Source organism: Lepus europaeus, chromosome 14 (assembly GCF_033115175.1).
Source record: "Lepus europaeus isolate LE1 chromosome 14, mLepTim1.pri, whole genome shotgun sequence".
NCBI classification, from domain to species: Eukaryota; Metazoa; Chordata; class Mammalia; order Lagomorpha; family Leporidae; genus Lepus; species Lepus europaeus.
In genome coordinates this window covers 61,223,295-61,239,653 of record NC_084840.1, presented here as the reverse complement: position 1 = coordinate 61,239,653, position 16,359 = coordinate 61,223,295, and the positions used below count along the sequence as shown (strand labels likewise).

The 16,359-nt window shown below is 41.7% G+C and overlaps 1 protein-coding gene across 1 annotated transcript in view; it reads left to right on the top strand.

Moving 5' to 3' along the window:
• Positions 1–2,467: 2,467 nt before the first annotated feature.
• PLD5 (phospholipase D family member 5) overlaps positions 2,468–16,359 on the top strand; it is a 405,904-nt gene continuing 392,012 nt past the window's right edge. The window contains exon 1 of the mRNA XM_062211388.1: positions 2,468–2,713. Within this exon, the coding sequence (XP_062067372.1) occupies positions 2,525–2,713 (189 nt within the window). The 5' untranslated portion in view covers positions 2,468–2,524. The remainder of the gene's footprint in view (positions 2,714–16,359) is intronic.

The window sequence follows — 16,359 nt, the reverse complement described above, 5'->3', positions numbered from 1 at the left end:
TACAGTTTGCTATAACATATATGCTACCAATGTAGCCTTTTTAAAACCTTGGGGTGGCAATAGTTAGTATAGTGCTTTTTTCCTGTACTGCTTAAAAAAATTCATTATGAAAACCTGGTCGATATGGACATGACTTGTTTAAATTCTTCTAGAGGTGGACATGCCATCATTATTCTGATTTGGATGTTGATTACATATCAAGGCTTGGATGCATCACATTCCCACCATATAATCTGGTAGAGCAAAAGAGAAGGAGATATGCTTTGAGGAAAGGCAGTAAGCTTTATCCAACACCAGTATCATAAGAGACTTTGTACTGCGTATACTTATTTAAATTGTGTATTCATATTAAAAAACAGGCAAAAGCTATGAAGGCTTAATTGTAACACTTAAAACAGAGAGACAAGGCATAATAGGGCAAATTGTAATTTTAAGCAGTGGGAGACACTATAGGATGAAATGAATGATGTTCACAGCCTTTTAAGCCTGGTTCAGTAAAGTGTAATTTCTGCTGGAGCCTCAGTTTCCTTGCCTGAAAAATGGGTTTAATAATATTCACCTTGCAAAATACCCAGGGTACTTAGTGATAATCCATAGATCAGGGCATAGCCAAATATTAGACAAACCAATTCAGCTCTTATGAAAACCAGCCTAGCAGAACTGAAAAACATGTGTTTTGTGTTTAGTAATTTGCAGGATTTTATTTCAGCTAACATTTTTACAATACCACCCTTTCACATAGACACTCTGAAAAGAGGAGACACAACCTTTGTCCTCAGGAAAGTTTGTCAAATTCCAGCTCTGGGATTTCTTTCTCTGAAACCATCATTCAAACAGCACCATCAGGGGCCAGTCTGCCAATGGCTGGCGAGTTCAAGTGACCCTAGGTGGCTCCTGGAAGCATACCCAGTGTTGCTATTTAAAAATTTTTTTTTTTTAAAAATTAAGGTGTACGATTTTCATGTATCGCCTATATACAGATTCAGGGACATAGTGATACTTCCAAACTGCCCCCCCCCCCATTACCACTCTTAATTTTGACAAAGATCTATTTTTGATTTACTTTATAACCATAAGGTTGACCCTCTACTGAGTTCAACAAAAACTATGAAGAAAAAAGAAAACACTGTTCCTCAACAGTGGAGACAAGGGCTGTAAACAATCATCGAATCTTAAAGTGTCATTTTCACTCCTATAAATCTATCTATATATATACCTTTCAGGTACTCCAAGAGTTACGACAGATCAAGGAAAACATGGTATTCGTCTTTTTTGGGGCAGGTTTATTTCACTAAGTACAATGGTTTCCAGGATTGCTTTTCAAGCTTCTATGCCCATCTAACAAAAGCCTTAACGCTAGTTGTCTACCTTTCAGATAAAACCAGAAAACGTCTTGAGATGCTAACTCCAAAGAGAGCAAAAAGACAGCGAGGTTTAAGATTTAATTATCAACAGGCCATCTCATTGTTAATAATCACCAGGCTTAGCTGTTTTAGACCTGGGAACCAACATACAAGTTTAAAAAAAAAAAAAAAAAGCCTGGGGAAGTAAAATCTGACCCCAGGGGCTTAGCACCTGGGAAAAGAAACAACTGCAGGGTATGCACACTCAATGACCAAAGTCAAAGCACAGGTGCAAGCCACTTGGAGCGGCCGGGGAGCGCGTGGGGCATGGTCAGCGTGGACACTGCGGGCCGGGCTGCCCTGGGTCCAGCTCGCCCGCCTGCTCTGCTCCTTCAGCCCAGAGGGTTTGCAGCGTTGCATCCTCAGAGTACTGTGAACCGCCCGGGGAAATCACAGGTTCGCCTGGCCATTTTCTGGGGGTTACCTGGCAGTCTGTTCTGAATGCCCTGGGAGACACGAAAAGGCCCCCAGGTGGAAGTTAGTGAACTTTCAGGAAGCCGGGCCGAGCTAGGCGGGGGCGGGGCCCGGGAGCCGCGGGGCGGGGGCGGTTCCCCGAGTATTTCTTGCCGGAGCCCGCCCCGCGCTCGCACAGCTGGAGGGACGAGGCGCCCCCTTCTGCACCGGCTTCCTGGCTTTCCAGTGCATAGGAGCCAGGGAGATTGGTAGCGGGCAGGGGAGAGGCGGGTCCGCAGCGGGGTCTGGGGCGCGGCCGGGCTCGCAGCCCGCGGCGGCCGCGGCTCCTCACTGCGCCAACGGGCGGCGGCCCCTCCCACCGCACCCACCCCCGCTGCCGCGGCCGCCGCCGCTGCTGCCGCCGCCGCCCCGGGCCGACCTCGGGCCCCAGTCGGTGCCGCCAGCAGCCTGGCCAGCAGAACCTCCGCTCGGGACCGCAGCCGCCGGCCCTACCCCGGAGCAGCCTGTTCCTCCCCCTGCCTCCCGCGGGTCCCTCCCCCCCCGCGCGCTCCCCCGCCCGGCCCCTCTCCTCCCGCCCGGCAGCGCGCTCCCCGTGCCGGCTCGCTCCTTCGCCGGTTCCTCCTGCAGCGCCTGCCTGGGGCCTCCCGCTCGCCCCCGGCGCGCGTCCCGAGCCCGCTGCGCTCCGGCCGCCGCCTGGTCATGTCAGGATGGAGATCCGGCAGCACGAGTGGCTCTCGGCCTCCCCCCACGAGGGCTTCGAGCAGATGAGGCTCAAAAGCCGCCCCAAGGAGCCCTCGCCGAGCCTGACCCGAGTGGGCGCGAACTTCTACAGCAGCGTCAAGCAGCAGGACTACAGCGCCAGCGTCTGGCTTCGGAGGAAAGACAAGCTGGAACACGTAAGGGCTGCTCGCTCCCTGGGTTCTCGGCCCCGCACCTGCCGCTCGCGCCCCTCCCCGAGCGCGTGGGGCGCAGGGGCCGGGTGCAGGGCGCGGGCATCTTCTGCACTTTCTTGCCTCACTGCTTAGCCTGCGGAGAAGGGTGGGGGGAGGTTCCCGCTCAGGCACCACCTGGCCCCTGCACACCCGCTGTGGGGTTCATTTGCGCTGTGTTCCTGGGGCACCTGTGCGGGATGAACAAGAAGTGTGGAAGTGCCATGAGCGTGGTTCCGAGGAACCCGGTGTTGCACAGCAGCAGGGTATTTAGAGGGCCATTTGCTAGTGTGTCGAGGAGGGGCTGGTTACTGAGTCCGGAAACTAACAGATTACGGAAACCACAAAGTTGTGGCTAGCCACCCAGCCTGGGTTCGCGCACAAACTAGAGTTTTCTACCGCGTGTCCGCTGCGATGAGCAGTTGGCGATCCTCTCTGGAGCACAAGTAGGGAAACATTTTCGCGTTGCAAAGAGAGATGGAAAAGAGGGAGCGGATCGTTCTGCCCCGTGGACACCGGCCGCCCTGGGGCGTGGGACCTGTGGAGGAGCCGGGACCCCTGTTCCTCCCAGGTGCGGCTGCTTGCGAGGCGGTGCTGGTGCTGGGGTTGAACCCCTAAGGCTTGCCATTCTGGAAGGAAAAAGTCCTCCTGAAAAGGCGCTGTAGCGGCTCCACAGTTTCAAATGTAACCCGTCAGCATCTTCTTCAACCGGGTGTTAGGATGAACCTAAGAGAATCAGGGCGAGAGTGCAGCACAACTTGGCTGCGGGAAAAGATGCTGTTTCTTCCCGCAGCGCTGCACAGCCCAAAGGGAGTGTTAGTGGAATGAGGAGGTCTCCTTACATTCGGGTCACAGCGCAGTGATAAGACAGCGGACTCCTGGAACTCTGGGGTCACCAACCACTGCACCTGAATCTCATCTGCCTCCCCACCCCTCCCATCCCCCAGCGCCTCTCCTGGGCTTTGCAGCACCAATAGGCTTCCCAGCAAAAAGCTTGCAAAGGGTTATTTCTCTACTAGGATTTGAAATGAAGGTCCGCTGCGCCCTTTTTTTTTTTTTTTTTTTTTTAACTTATTAAGTCATTGAAAGCGAAATTTAAAGCTTCAAGTTGGATAGCAAGCTCTGGCTTGTGAGTAGTGAGCCATTTGCTAATACCAGAAGCATGTCTCAGATCCTTAAGACCTGAGAAGTAGCTGAAAGAGGTTTCCAGGATGGCAACTTTTCCAAAAGGCAACACATACTTTTAGAAAATGCATGCTCCAGAATTAGTGGAAGCACTGGTAATGTTAAAGGGAGCAAATAGAATCTTGCTGTAATTTGGCTCTTGATGTTCGTTTGGGTACCAGGAAAAATGGTCTAGCCTTAGCATGATGGTAGGCGATATCTTCAGTATTTTCCCCACTTTGAATGTGTGCTCATTTGCAGCTTGCACCTTTAGCTGATCTATTTCCTTTATTCTCCTGAAAATCAATAGTGCAGCCTTTATGACTGTCGTCTTGAGTCACAGATGCTGCACATATTTCATTTAAATGCTTTCTCACTTTTTGGTTTTCATTGAAAGTATCCAGTCTACCATGTGAGCGATGGCAGCCTTATCTTTCTGCAGGAGTGTAGGATGCTAGGTGCTCCAGGGGTTGAGAGGCCAAAGAAAAAATCTGGTTGCTTCAGAGCAGGAGAACATCTGTGCTTTCTCCTTCACTCATATGCTCCCAAAGAGAGCATTGCATTCATTAAAAAAAAAAATCACCTCATTTGTTATTTAAATCTGCATAGCATTTGTTTTGCTTTCTCAACTGTATTTCACATGACATGCATAGTCTATTCTGATGTTTTCCTCTATGCCCATTTTCAACCAGAAAGGGAGCTTTGCTTCAAGTGCATCTATTGATGATATTCTCTTGCTCCTTGGAAATATCAGCAGACATTTTCAATGAATTTTTATGAAAATGCTTTGAAAGTATTAAGATCATATAAAATGTAATTTTATTTGAATTCAAGCATCGAGTGCTTATAATCTATATCATATTTCATATGCTGGGATTTTTCGGGCAGTTTGTTAAATTCTGATACGGTATTTGAGATTTAAAATCTCCTAACAAATGTACTCTGGTACATTCTTGCTATAGAAGACCTGAAAATGTAATGTTGACTTCATTATAGGCAACATTGAAACTTATGTGTTGCCTTCTGATGCAGAAGTTGCATGGATTAGGATGAACGTGTCATTGAACGTGTCATAGAAATTCAAAGGTGATATATATGGTGGCTTAAAAACGCCCTTCTGATCTGTCTAATCAAATGGATGACCACTGTTTTTATTACCTAGAAAAAAATGGATTAGTAATTATGATGGAAATCATACGCCTGAAAACAGCCTACTCAGTTATTTTGCTGGTAGTTTAAAAGGCCGTCTACGAATTAAGGGAATAAATAAGTTATGACTTCAAATGACACTCATATTCAGTCATCACAATAGTGGATTTCCCTGAGATGAAATGTGGCAGTGTGTGGACTCTGTCCAGACTTCAGAGGCATGGCTTCATCTGAAAGTCAATAACGTGATGTAAAATGACAGTTAAAGAATCTGTTTCTACCCTGTTCACTAAAAACGAGAATAGTTTCTCTGCCCTTTTCTGGTGTAAAGGCTATAGGACTAACCTCCAGACTGGACAAAAGAATGACAGGAACTGGCTCCTGTCATTGGTTGATCTGTACTTGAGATGAACACCTATTGAGAACGACATTTATGTAGGAGGTTCTTTTATTCCCATGTTGCCAATAGAATCCACAAGGAAGTTGTGTTCTGTACCATGAATTTTGCAACACCACTTAGAAAAATCAAGAAAAAAGTAACATTCTTGGCCCCTCAGGGAGTGCTGTCTTTTTAGATGCAAAGAATGCTCTTTGGTTCTTAAGGTCTGTTCCTTTCTATCCTTCCTCATGATGTCCATAGCTTCAGAAGGTGTGGGTTTTGAAGTAGTATTCTCTGTAGGGTCCTATATTCACGTTCTTTCTAAAGAAAGAGTGAAGGATTATAGTCTAACAAGGAAGAGGAACAAGGGGGCACTCCTTGGACCCCTGAGCTGCCCCTGCTCTCTCAGCCATTTGCCACTTTATCATTTAATAGGGGTTGGCTGTGCTAGAGGACAGCATGGCATTAGGTTGGTGTCCTTTGGTGCTCGGTGCCCTTTTTGAACTTTTCCTTTGAGACAGGGAAGAAATGCAGAGGCTTCTTGGCTCAGGATCTAGGTTTTGTGCCAGTTAAATAGGTGGAAGTTTCCTTTTTGGTCATTTGTTTTTAATGGAGATGGAAATACCTTTTCTTCCCTACTTAATTGGCTCTTGCTAAAGTAACCAGGGTCACTGGTTAGATAGACCTGGATTTAGATTTTGACTCCATTTCATATTAACTTTGTGATCTTAGCCAAAGGACTTGCAGTCAGCAGGATGATCCTTAAAGGAGTCACAGGCTTGCTGGGTTGACTAAATGAGACCATCTACGTCTATATTACAGACTGTTGCCAGTTGCCAGGGGCTCAACACCACAAAATTATATTTTTCCCTGATGTTTCTCATCTGTGTATGTTGGCTGTGGACTCACCTTGTCTTTGTTGCTTTTCTGAGGGAGACTCCCTCCTGATACTTGTTTACATGATTGCCCAGGCAGCTTCAGGGATGTTGGTGACTCAGAATGGCTCTCAATGCTTCCACTAGGAATAATGTGTCCATTTGACACATTTATTGGCCAAAGGTTCATGGCCAAAGCTCACTGCAAAAGGGCTGGAGAAGAGAGAGGTGGCCAAGGCTCAGAAGGAAGAGAGAATTCACGAATGCTGATTAGAACTAACCCAGCACATAAAGCATTAAATGGAGTGTTTGGCCTTTGTTAAATGCCTAACAGCTGTGATTACTTCTCAGGTGCTGCCTGGCTCTCTGGCTGAAACCTAGCACTCCACCCAGAGGGCTTCTACACTCGGCTTTGTCACCAGTTTCCACCCAACAGTTGCCTGCATTATAGTCCTAGACCTTCAGTACGTGGATCCTTTGGCCAGCAAGTCCAGCTCAGTGTCTTGGCCTGTTATGCTGTCTTTGTCTGGTTTTCAATCCAGTCTCTGTGGAATCTGACTCTTCTTGCCCAGGGGACCTTGTTTGCTTCCTGCCTGGCCTTTCTGAGCTGAGTCTTCTGGTACTTATTCTGTGTGCTGGACCTTGCCAGCAGAGAACAGCTCCTTGCCCCATTCTCAGCCTGTGCTTTCTTTCCCAGCTTGTGCTGGTGGAATTAAGTCAACCAATATTTCATATATCTGCAAGGTGGCTCAGACAGGCAATTTTAAACTTGCAAAAGAAAGCAGAAGAGTCAGTAAAGAATAAAAGAACAGAAACCTGAAGGTTCACACTTGGAATGAGCTGCTATAATGTCTTTGTTTGGTAAATGCCTCAAATTTAAAGATGTTCTTCTTGAAGTGCGAATTTACATCAACTTTTAATAGTTTATGCTACCAGTGAAGAGTAAATAAATGCCAAGTGCACACTTGCCTCTTGGTATGAATTATTCACATGATAAGCAAGGAATAAATGGATTGAAGAAAACTTGGTCACAGTGGTCTGGCTCATATTATGTAATGCCATTTATGTCCCACAGAGCAGATCCGTGAACGTACTATACCCCACAGAGCAGATCAGCAAAACACCGAAAGACAAAGTTCAACCTAAGGGAATGAATCTTTAAAATGTTCCACTAAATCAAGCAGATAAGCAGACACAGCCTGGCAAAGCTTAAGAATGTTAACATTTACTAGGATTATATGTAAAGAAACCAAACTTGAGGCTGAGGCTGTGTTCTTTGCTTGTCTAACTGGTCAATCAAGAGATGAAAGTTTAGATGTCCGTGCATATCTGGACATCTGTGTCCATCTGGATATCTGTGTCCATTATTGTATTGGTCACTGTGAAGCAAACGTACACTAATATACCAAAGGACTTCCCTTACTGTGGGTTGACGTTGGTTTCTTCTGAAGAATTCTTGGTTTCTTCTTTTGAATTCTGTTGAATGTGGCTTATTGATTTATTTAACATAATCATAGTCTGTGACTACTTAGTATATTTAACTTGACAGGATCAAGATGACTGGGCTTAAGGTTTCTTTTTCTGCTCTTCTGCCATGTAATAGTCACATGCTAATTTCTCTAGAAATTTTTACTTTTCTTGTCGGACTTTTGTACCTGTCTCAGACTTAAACCTATGCATGTAACAGTTCTGCTTTAACTTGCCTGGGATATGGCAAAGATGTAGTAAGTTTTGATACTGAATTGACTAATAGATGGCATCATTAGACAGGTGGATGGAGTCTGGCTAGATCTGACATCAGAAATGGTGCCTACATTGTATACATTGGGGACATTACATTTCCTGATTGTCTAGAATTCACACTTGCATAGACTGTCTTGAGTGTAGGGTACAACAGAAATATTGAGGTATAGTTAAAATGGTAAACTGTGGCTAACAGACAGACCTTTTAATAACACTTTAATTTTTCATGGAAACATGGGGGAAAATGGGCCAAGTTTCTAAAATCACAAATCTAGCCCTTGGAAAGATTTAATGAGGGGCACAAACATTCCCAAGTAGACTTATCTTTGTTGAAAAATCTCACTGCTGCCCGATACATGAAGAGGACCCAATCTGAACTACCTGGCTGGGGTCACAGGACTGGATATCTTGGGCATTGGGTGACAAATACATTCTTTAGTCTCCAAAGTAGACAGTGATTCCTGTGAACATAGTGTTTCCCAGACTTGAGCTATTTTTGTGTTTCTACCAATAAGTGTTTGAGTCTGACCCAGCGATAGCATGAGAAGTTGAAAAGATGGAACTTAAGTTTGCTGGTTGATACATCTTTTTATCAGTTAATAGGTGTTTATGAAGGAGGAGACAGAGCTTTAATTCAGTAAGCTTTTACTTGATATAATCTGTATTCCAGTGAGTGGAGAATACACAAAAAGAATAGGGTGTCTTCAAGATATTTGCAGTTTCATAAATAAAGTTACAATATGGATCCAGTGTTATGAGCAACACAGAATGCAAAATAGAATAAGAGCCCTGCCTGTAAGGGGCACATTAGACAAGGATATAATACAGTTAAAATAAGTAGTGAATACTGTTACACATAATGAAAAGGTGTCATAGCAAAGTTGAGTTTACCCCAGCAAAGTTGAAACAAAATTTGAAAATCAATTATGTAATTTATTATATTAACAGAATAGAAAAACAAACCTGATCTTAGATGAAGAAACATCATTTGATGAAATTTGCACTCAACATGATAAAATTCTTAACAAGCCAAAAATAAAAACTTTTATTCTGATAAGGGATTACCTTAAAAATAATCAGTTAATGGTGAAATATTAAAATCATCTACGCAGATATTAAAACAGATGTCTACTGACATCACTTCTGTTCAGCATTGTATGCAATAGGCAAAAATCTAAGAATTAAAGGAAGTATTAAAATTATCAGTACTAGAAGATGATTGTATACATCTGAAAATCAAATAGATATACTTAATAGCGTCACCATATTTATTGAAGTCATTGGATACAGTAAGTTATATAAAACAACTCAAAAAAATCTAAGAGCCAATACCAGTTATAGTAGTATGATAATACCAAATAAGGAATAAAGCTAATAAAAGTTGGTAAAGACCTGTTTAACCCATCCCCAGATTTATGTATAGAGCAGGTACAATTTCAGTTAATATCCAAATAAATATGTAGGGGCCGGCACTGTGGTGTAGCAGGTAAAGCCTCCGCCTGCAGTGCCGGCATCCTATGTGGGCATTGGTTCAAGTCCTGCATGCTCCACTTCTGATCCAGCTCTCTGCTGTGGCCAGGGAAAGCATTAGAAGATGGCCCAAGTCCTTAGGCCTCTGTACCCACATAGGAGACCTAGAAGAAGCTCCTAGCTTTGGATCAGGTCAGCTCTGGCCATTGCAGTCATTTGGGGCTTGAACCAGCGGATGAAAGACCTCTCTCTGCCTCTCTGCCTCTCTTTTTGCCTCTCCTTCTCTCTGTGTAACTCTGACTTTCAAATCTTTAAAAAAAAAAAAAACTCAAATTTATATATTGAGAAATGGTTCTATATAATATATGAAGATGCAAATTGCCAAGTATAACCAAGACAATGCTGAAGAAGAGCAGACCTAAAAGACTGCTTTCAGATCTCAAAATTTATTATAAAACAAGAATAGTAAAAGTGTGGTATTGATGTAAGGATAGACAGATCAATTAACAAGCTAGGAAGTGCAGAGGTGGATCTGTGTGTATTTAGGTACTTAAGACAAATATAACACTGAAGTGCAGTGAGAAAAAGATAGTCTTTAAAGAAAAAAGTGCTAGGTCAGTTGTATATATAAAAAGTGGATCTTGATTTTACTTTTACATTTACAAAAAATCTTAATTGTGATTCAGAAAGTAAAATAACAAGACTTCATGAAAATAATATAAATCAGCTTGGACTGGGAAAATTCTAATCAGTTTTTTTTTTAAAGATTTTTATATTTGAAAGGCAGAGTTAGAGAGGCGGAGAGAGAGAGGCGGGGAGAGAGAGAGAGAGGTCTTCCATCCATTGGTTCACTCCCCAAATGGCCACAACAACTGGAGCTGCACCAATCCAGAACCAGAAGCCAGGAGCTTCTTCCAGGCCTCATAATGGTGTGGGGACCCAAGGACTTGGGCTACCTTCTACTGCTTTTCCAGGCCATAGCAGGGAGCTAGATTGGAAGAGGAGCAGTTGGGTCTTGAACCGGCACCCATATGGGATGTTGGCACTCTAGGCTGCAGCTTTACCTGCTACACTATAGCGCTGGCCCCGATAATCTCAATAAGATTAATAAACTAGCCTATATTATGACTTTTATTTAAAATAATTTTAAATATAAAAGACAAATTGTAGTACATAGTTTAAAGTAGACTATCTAAAATCTAAGTGTCTTTGTCTATAAAAGTTTCCATTTAGAGGGTGAAAGCAAGTCACAAAGGATACCACTTCTACTGAGTTTTTATTTAGAAGCTTTGAAGCGCACCTACAAATCAATAAGTAAAACATCCCAATAGAGAAGTATGTAAGATAGTTAAACAAGAACTTCACAAAAGCGAATATCCAAGTGGCATTTTCATGCACGACAAGGAACCTGATGCTATCTGTTATCAAGGAATTATAAGTTAGATAAAAGCGGACAGTACAGCCACCAGAATAGTTGAAGTTAAAATGAGTGACCAGTGTTGATGAAAATGAGAAACATTCATGGCTTTCATAGCTTCTGTTAGAAATATAATTCACAAAGCCTCTCTAGAAAATGGTCGATAGTATCTACTAAATGGAAACGTGTATCTTACAAACCAACAATTTAGGTTCTATGTGTATATTAAGCAAATTTGTTTATATACACCAAAAGCATATATGCAGATGTTTATTGAAGCACTGTATTTAGTAGCTCCCACAGGATGCATACCTAATACCCAACTGTAGTTGAATGGACAATATATTGTAATACACTAAGCAGTTATAAGAGATTACACATATTTCTCTACTGCATATGCATGCAATAATGTGTATGATTCTTTCAGACATAGTATTGAGTCAAAGAAGATAGATAAATGATTCCACTTATGTGAAAAAATAGAACTAAGTTAGAGAGCTAGAACTCGGTGATTTTCTTAAAGGTAAAAAGGGCAGATGGGGGCTTCTGGGAAACCACGTGTTCCATTTCATTTTTTAGCAGATGGTTACAAAGTAAACCTTTACAAAACTCTATGCTTAGGATTTGCATACTTTATGTATGTCATATCTCAATGATAGCTTAAATAACATGTACATTCATTACATTTATTACTTATCTCTGGCTTCTTGGAATCTTTTTCCTCTATTACTCTTTCTACTCCATAAGCCTTGGGCCATGACTCCCTCTGTCACTTTTTTCTTTATGTAGGTGACAACTGCTTGTCACCTCCCCCTATGGCTCCTGAGTCTTGTCTTCTCCCCTTGCCATCTACTTTAGATAGCCTTCCTTGTCATCCTGTTGCACATATTCCACTGTGTTATAATTGAACGGCTAGCTCCTCTACTAGTTTAATAAATTCATATTGAGCTCCCTGTAGTTGCAGTTGCTTAGTGAATTATAGTCTCCTTGGTACAGAGACCTTAAATCTCTCCTGGTACAAAGAAGGTGGCAGGCTTCACTTGGTGATGGTTTGTTATGGATGCAAGAGCTTAGGAAGTAGACCTGCTGGTTGTAGGACTGGCATGAACCAAAACTTCTGAGCAGCATCTGGGCAAGAAAAAGGACACTGTTTAAGGGGGGATTGAGTGTAAAAACATCTGCATTGGTAGATTAGGGGGCCTGAGGACTTTGGAGATGCTGAGCTTTGTTATTTAAGCAAAAGGGAGACATTAGAATTGGCACTTTATTTGGGAAGTCCAGGTTTCAGTACAACTGATAGTGGCATGCAGTGTTGAAGAATAAGAACATAGAATTTGGGATAGCCATGTAAAGTTGCTTAGTGGTTCCTGTGGGAACTGCCAAGAAAGTTACACAAAGATGGTGGAAGTAGGAAAAAATGAAGCACCAATGCAAGAAGTATTATGAAATGAGTTCACAAGACTGGGGCTGCTTTGGTTGTGGGGAATATGAACAAACTTGTCCACCAGTAGAGATTTATTGAGTGTCACGGATATGCCAGAAATGGTGATTGGTGTGATCGATGTATAACAAGGAATATTTGGAAATCCCTTTGAGAGTTGAAATTCTGCTTATTCATCTATGTATTTTGAACTCAAGCCATTGCTATTGTTTTAATCCACAATTATAGTTGTAATTAATAAAGATTCTAATAATTGCTTCTACAATGAGCTGAGCATCAAGCTTTTTAAAATTCAAATGTCTATGGTTGGGCCTTTATTTATGACTTAGTTGTCCTTTAGGACTCAATTGATGTGTCAACATCTCTAAACATAAAGCCTGGTTGGATGTCCCTCTTCTGTGATCCTATGACATCATAGACAGGCATCTGTTATAGCATGTTAACACAACTTTTATTTTTTTAATTGCCTGATTGTTGTCTTCAAGCTTTCCACTAAGGGAAGAAGACAGTGTTTTCATTTTCCTGACACTGTACTCTTAATTCTTAGCATAGTGCCTGGTAGATACACAATGTTCATTAATTTGACTATTGAAAGAAAAAGTGAATGAATTTGAATGTGTTCAGTGAAGCAGAACTTATGTACAAGAGAAGGAATAAGGTGACCTATGCTACTTGTAAAATACATGTTATAGGTGTGAAATGCAACAAAAATTCAGAGAAAAGAAACATCAGAAGCATCATGATAAGCTACCAAAAAAGGCATTCCCAGTGCTATAGTTGTCAGGTGGAGAATATAGCAGACAAGACTGTATCTAAACCATCCCATAGGTTGAGAGTCCATTGATTATTTTTTAAAATTCTTGAGAAATGGAGGTTTCACAGGCACTTTAGTCCAGCATCTAGTTTATTATTTATGGTGAGCCTTTTGTTTTAATTTCTCTGTACCTTTGTTTCAATCAGTCAAGAAGAGAACATTATTTTATTTCCTGAAGTACTTTCGTATGACTTATTGCCTAAATCTGCTGGTTATTTAGCTCCTGCCCTGTGCACACTTGATCAGAGACTTTGAGATACTCTATAGCAGGGAATGTGTCAAAACTGCCAAAATCCCCCCTTACAGACCTGCCAGTCTTGATCATTAAATACCTCCTACTAAGACTTCCTAACCTGAATGTTTTCAAGCCTCTTTCATTCCCTAAATCTTCTTGATTTAGTCTGTGACAATGTGCACTCGGTACTGAAAGCCTGAGCTATGAGATTCCTGACAGATATTTTTTTAAAAATATACTTTTGTTCTAGAATATCTAGATTTACAGAAAAATTACAAGATAATACAAGCATTTTCTGCACTCCTCAGCCAATTTTAGTGTCCCCCAGTACTGACATCTCAGCTCCAGACTTTATTTGAATTTCACCAGTTTTTAAATTAATGTCCTTTTTCTGTTCCAGGATCCCATCCAGGGTACTACATTATGTTTAGTTGTCCTGTTGTCCTAGTCACCTCTGATCTGTGACAGCTTCTCAGGCATTCCTAGTTCTTTATGACCTTGTGCTTCTAAGCATCCTGGTGAAGTTTGGAGAATATTCCTAAATTTAGGGTTGCCTGATTTTTGTATGATTAGACTAGGATGGTGGGTTTTTGGAAAGAACCCACAGGGTTGGTGTACCCTTCTTGTTTCATCAAAGCATACATGCTAGCTAGCCTCATAACATTACTGATGGTGTTGTTCTTGATTATTTGGTTAAATTAGCATTCACCAGGTTTCTCTATCATAAACTTACTAATTTTCCTTTTCCACAATATGATTTTTCAAAGTGAGACATTAAGTCCCAGACCCCCATGTTCAGCAACTCCTGGTTTAGAAAGTGGCTGAATTTATCATTTTTAAGGAAGACTTATCTCTTCTTCCCCATGTTAAAGGATCTAGGTTTCTGATGAGGAGCTTTAAATGATACACTTGACTATTTTCATTTGGTCCAAAAGTTTTTTGAGAATAAACATATTTCTTTATCTTAAATCTACTGGTGACAAATTATGTGAATAGAATTATTGACCAGCATTAAAAATGGATTAATTCAAAAATTACTTAGAAAAAAAACTTAATGTCTTTCCTGGAGAGAGACTAGTAATTCCTATAACCATTCGTTAAATTTAATTCCTACTAAAATAAGGTTAATACATAGCCTGCCACCTATTCTGTCTCCTGCTTGTATGTTTCTAATGAAAACACAACAGATAAATTGGCTGTAGGGTAAACTATTGAGCTATTTTTGTTGCTAATCCATAAAGACATTTCTTATAGCACAATAGATTTGGAATTGTGTTGTTTTATCCTCAGACTTGTTAAAGGGATAAAAGGAGAAAGTGACTTAATATAATCTTTGCCAGATGTAATTCCAAGATTAGTTGTCCAGTTTGAGTAGGATATGAATATTAGGTTCACAGATTAATCCTTGCATTAACATTTACTCCTTTACCTCAGGGTAGTCATCAACAAAACATACATATCCACATGGATAATTAAACATATTATTGACTGTCACTATTCCTATAGTGAAAAGATTGTCATTCTAATAAGGAACAGTTATCTCAGTATAGTATCTTCCTGAAAAGAGTTGGACATTGTGAAAAAGTCCCATTGACATATGGAGGACAATATAAGTATGGCCAGCCAGCCATAGACTCCTCTGCACAGCACCCATGATTCAGATCTGTGGCTTGAAACTTTGTAAATTATTCTATTATGCTAAATTTCAGGGCTGCTTGTTAAAATTTTAGACCAAGTATCTTAAATCCACAAATGCCAAAGGCCTACTAATACTCAGCTCTTCTTAACCAGAAACATTTTTTTTTTTTGAGTGTCTAGATTTGTAGTGATCAGGGATCAAAAGAATTTCTAGACATTAGCATTGCTGAAGATCTCTCTTCTGAATAGCTTAAATGGCTAGGAGAGATAATGAGCCCCAGAGATAGACTCTCATGTCTGGGAAGTGGTGTCCTTGCCAAGGGCATCACTTCCTGCTGTTTCTAAAGCTGCTGGGTGATCTTCCATCCTTGGCATGGCCCCCACTGCTACTGAGGACGGTGGCTCTCATTGTGATCACCTTTGTTTCTGTGATGCTGTTCTGCTGTCAAGGGCATTTGCAGATGCTATGCTGAGGCTGACACTGGCTAATTTACTGTACCTACCTCTTGGAAGCTGAACTGTGCCAATGCATGAAAGCCAGTCACTCTGCTAAATCAGGAAGAATCTCTTCCCACCCAGTAGTGTGCCTCATGCTGACCACTTGCTTTCAAAGTAGAACTGGCCTATGCATCCAGCGCTTGCAAGATTGCCTGTCAAAATCACCTTTCCTGTTATTGAGCCCCCTATTTCTTCTTAGAACTCTATCACTTTGGGGCATCAGAACTTAAATGTGAAATCAAGGCACAGGGATTGCATGTCTCCTCCAGAATCTGGGGCATATCCTGATGTCCTGTTCTCCATTTGGGGGTGAATTTCCTTCCCAGGAAAATCATCATTTCTCCTGCTGCAGCTCTTAATCTCTCCCTAGCAGGCCTCGATTTAGCCGAGTCTGCATGGATTTAATCCTGAGCCCCCCTCCACCTTGCTTTTGTCTGAATTGTCCATCTTTCTTGAATGACATCTTCATGGGCAGCAAGCATGGATGGTTCAGTGACAAAAAATTACAGCCCAGATGTCTTCATACCTAGGGATGCAATTTAGATTTAATTTCTTAGCTATACATTGCTAAGATATGCATTGGCTTCATCTTCATCAAAATTTGTTTATCCTGTATACAGTGAGTAGTAGAGGATTATTAACTGCCAAAGAACCATTGATGCAGCAAAGGTTTCTTCCAGTGTTAAAATTCTAAATGTAAGTGTCTTCCATGTTGAACAAATGATTCTAATGTGTATTGGAATTTTCCTACTTTTTATGAATGGTGACAACACTCTTTCTAATTTCCTGA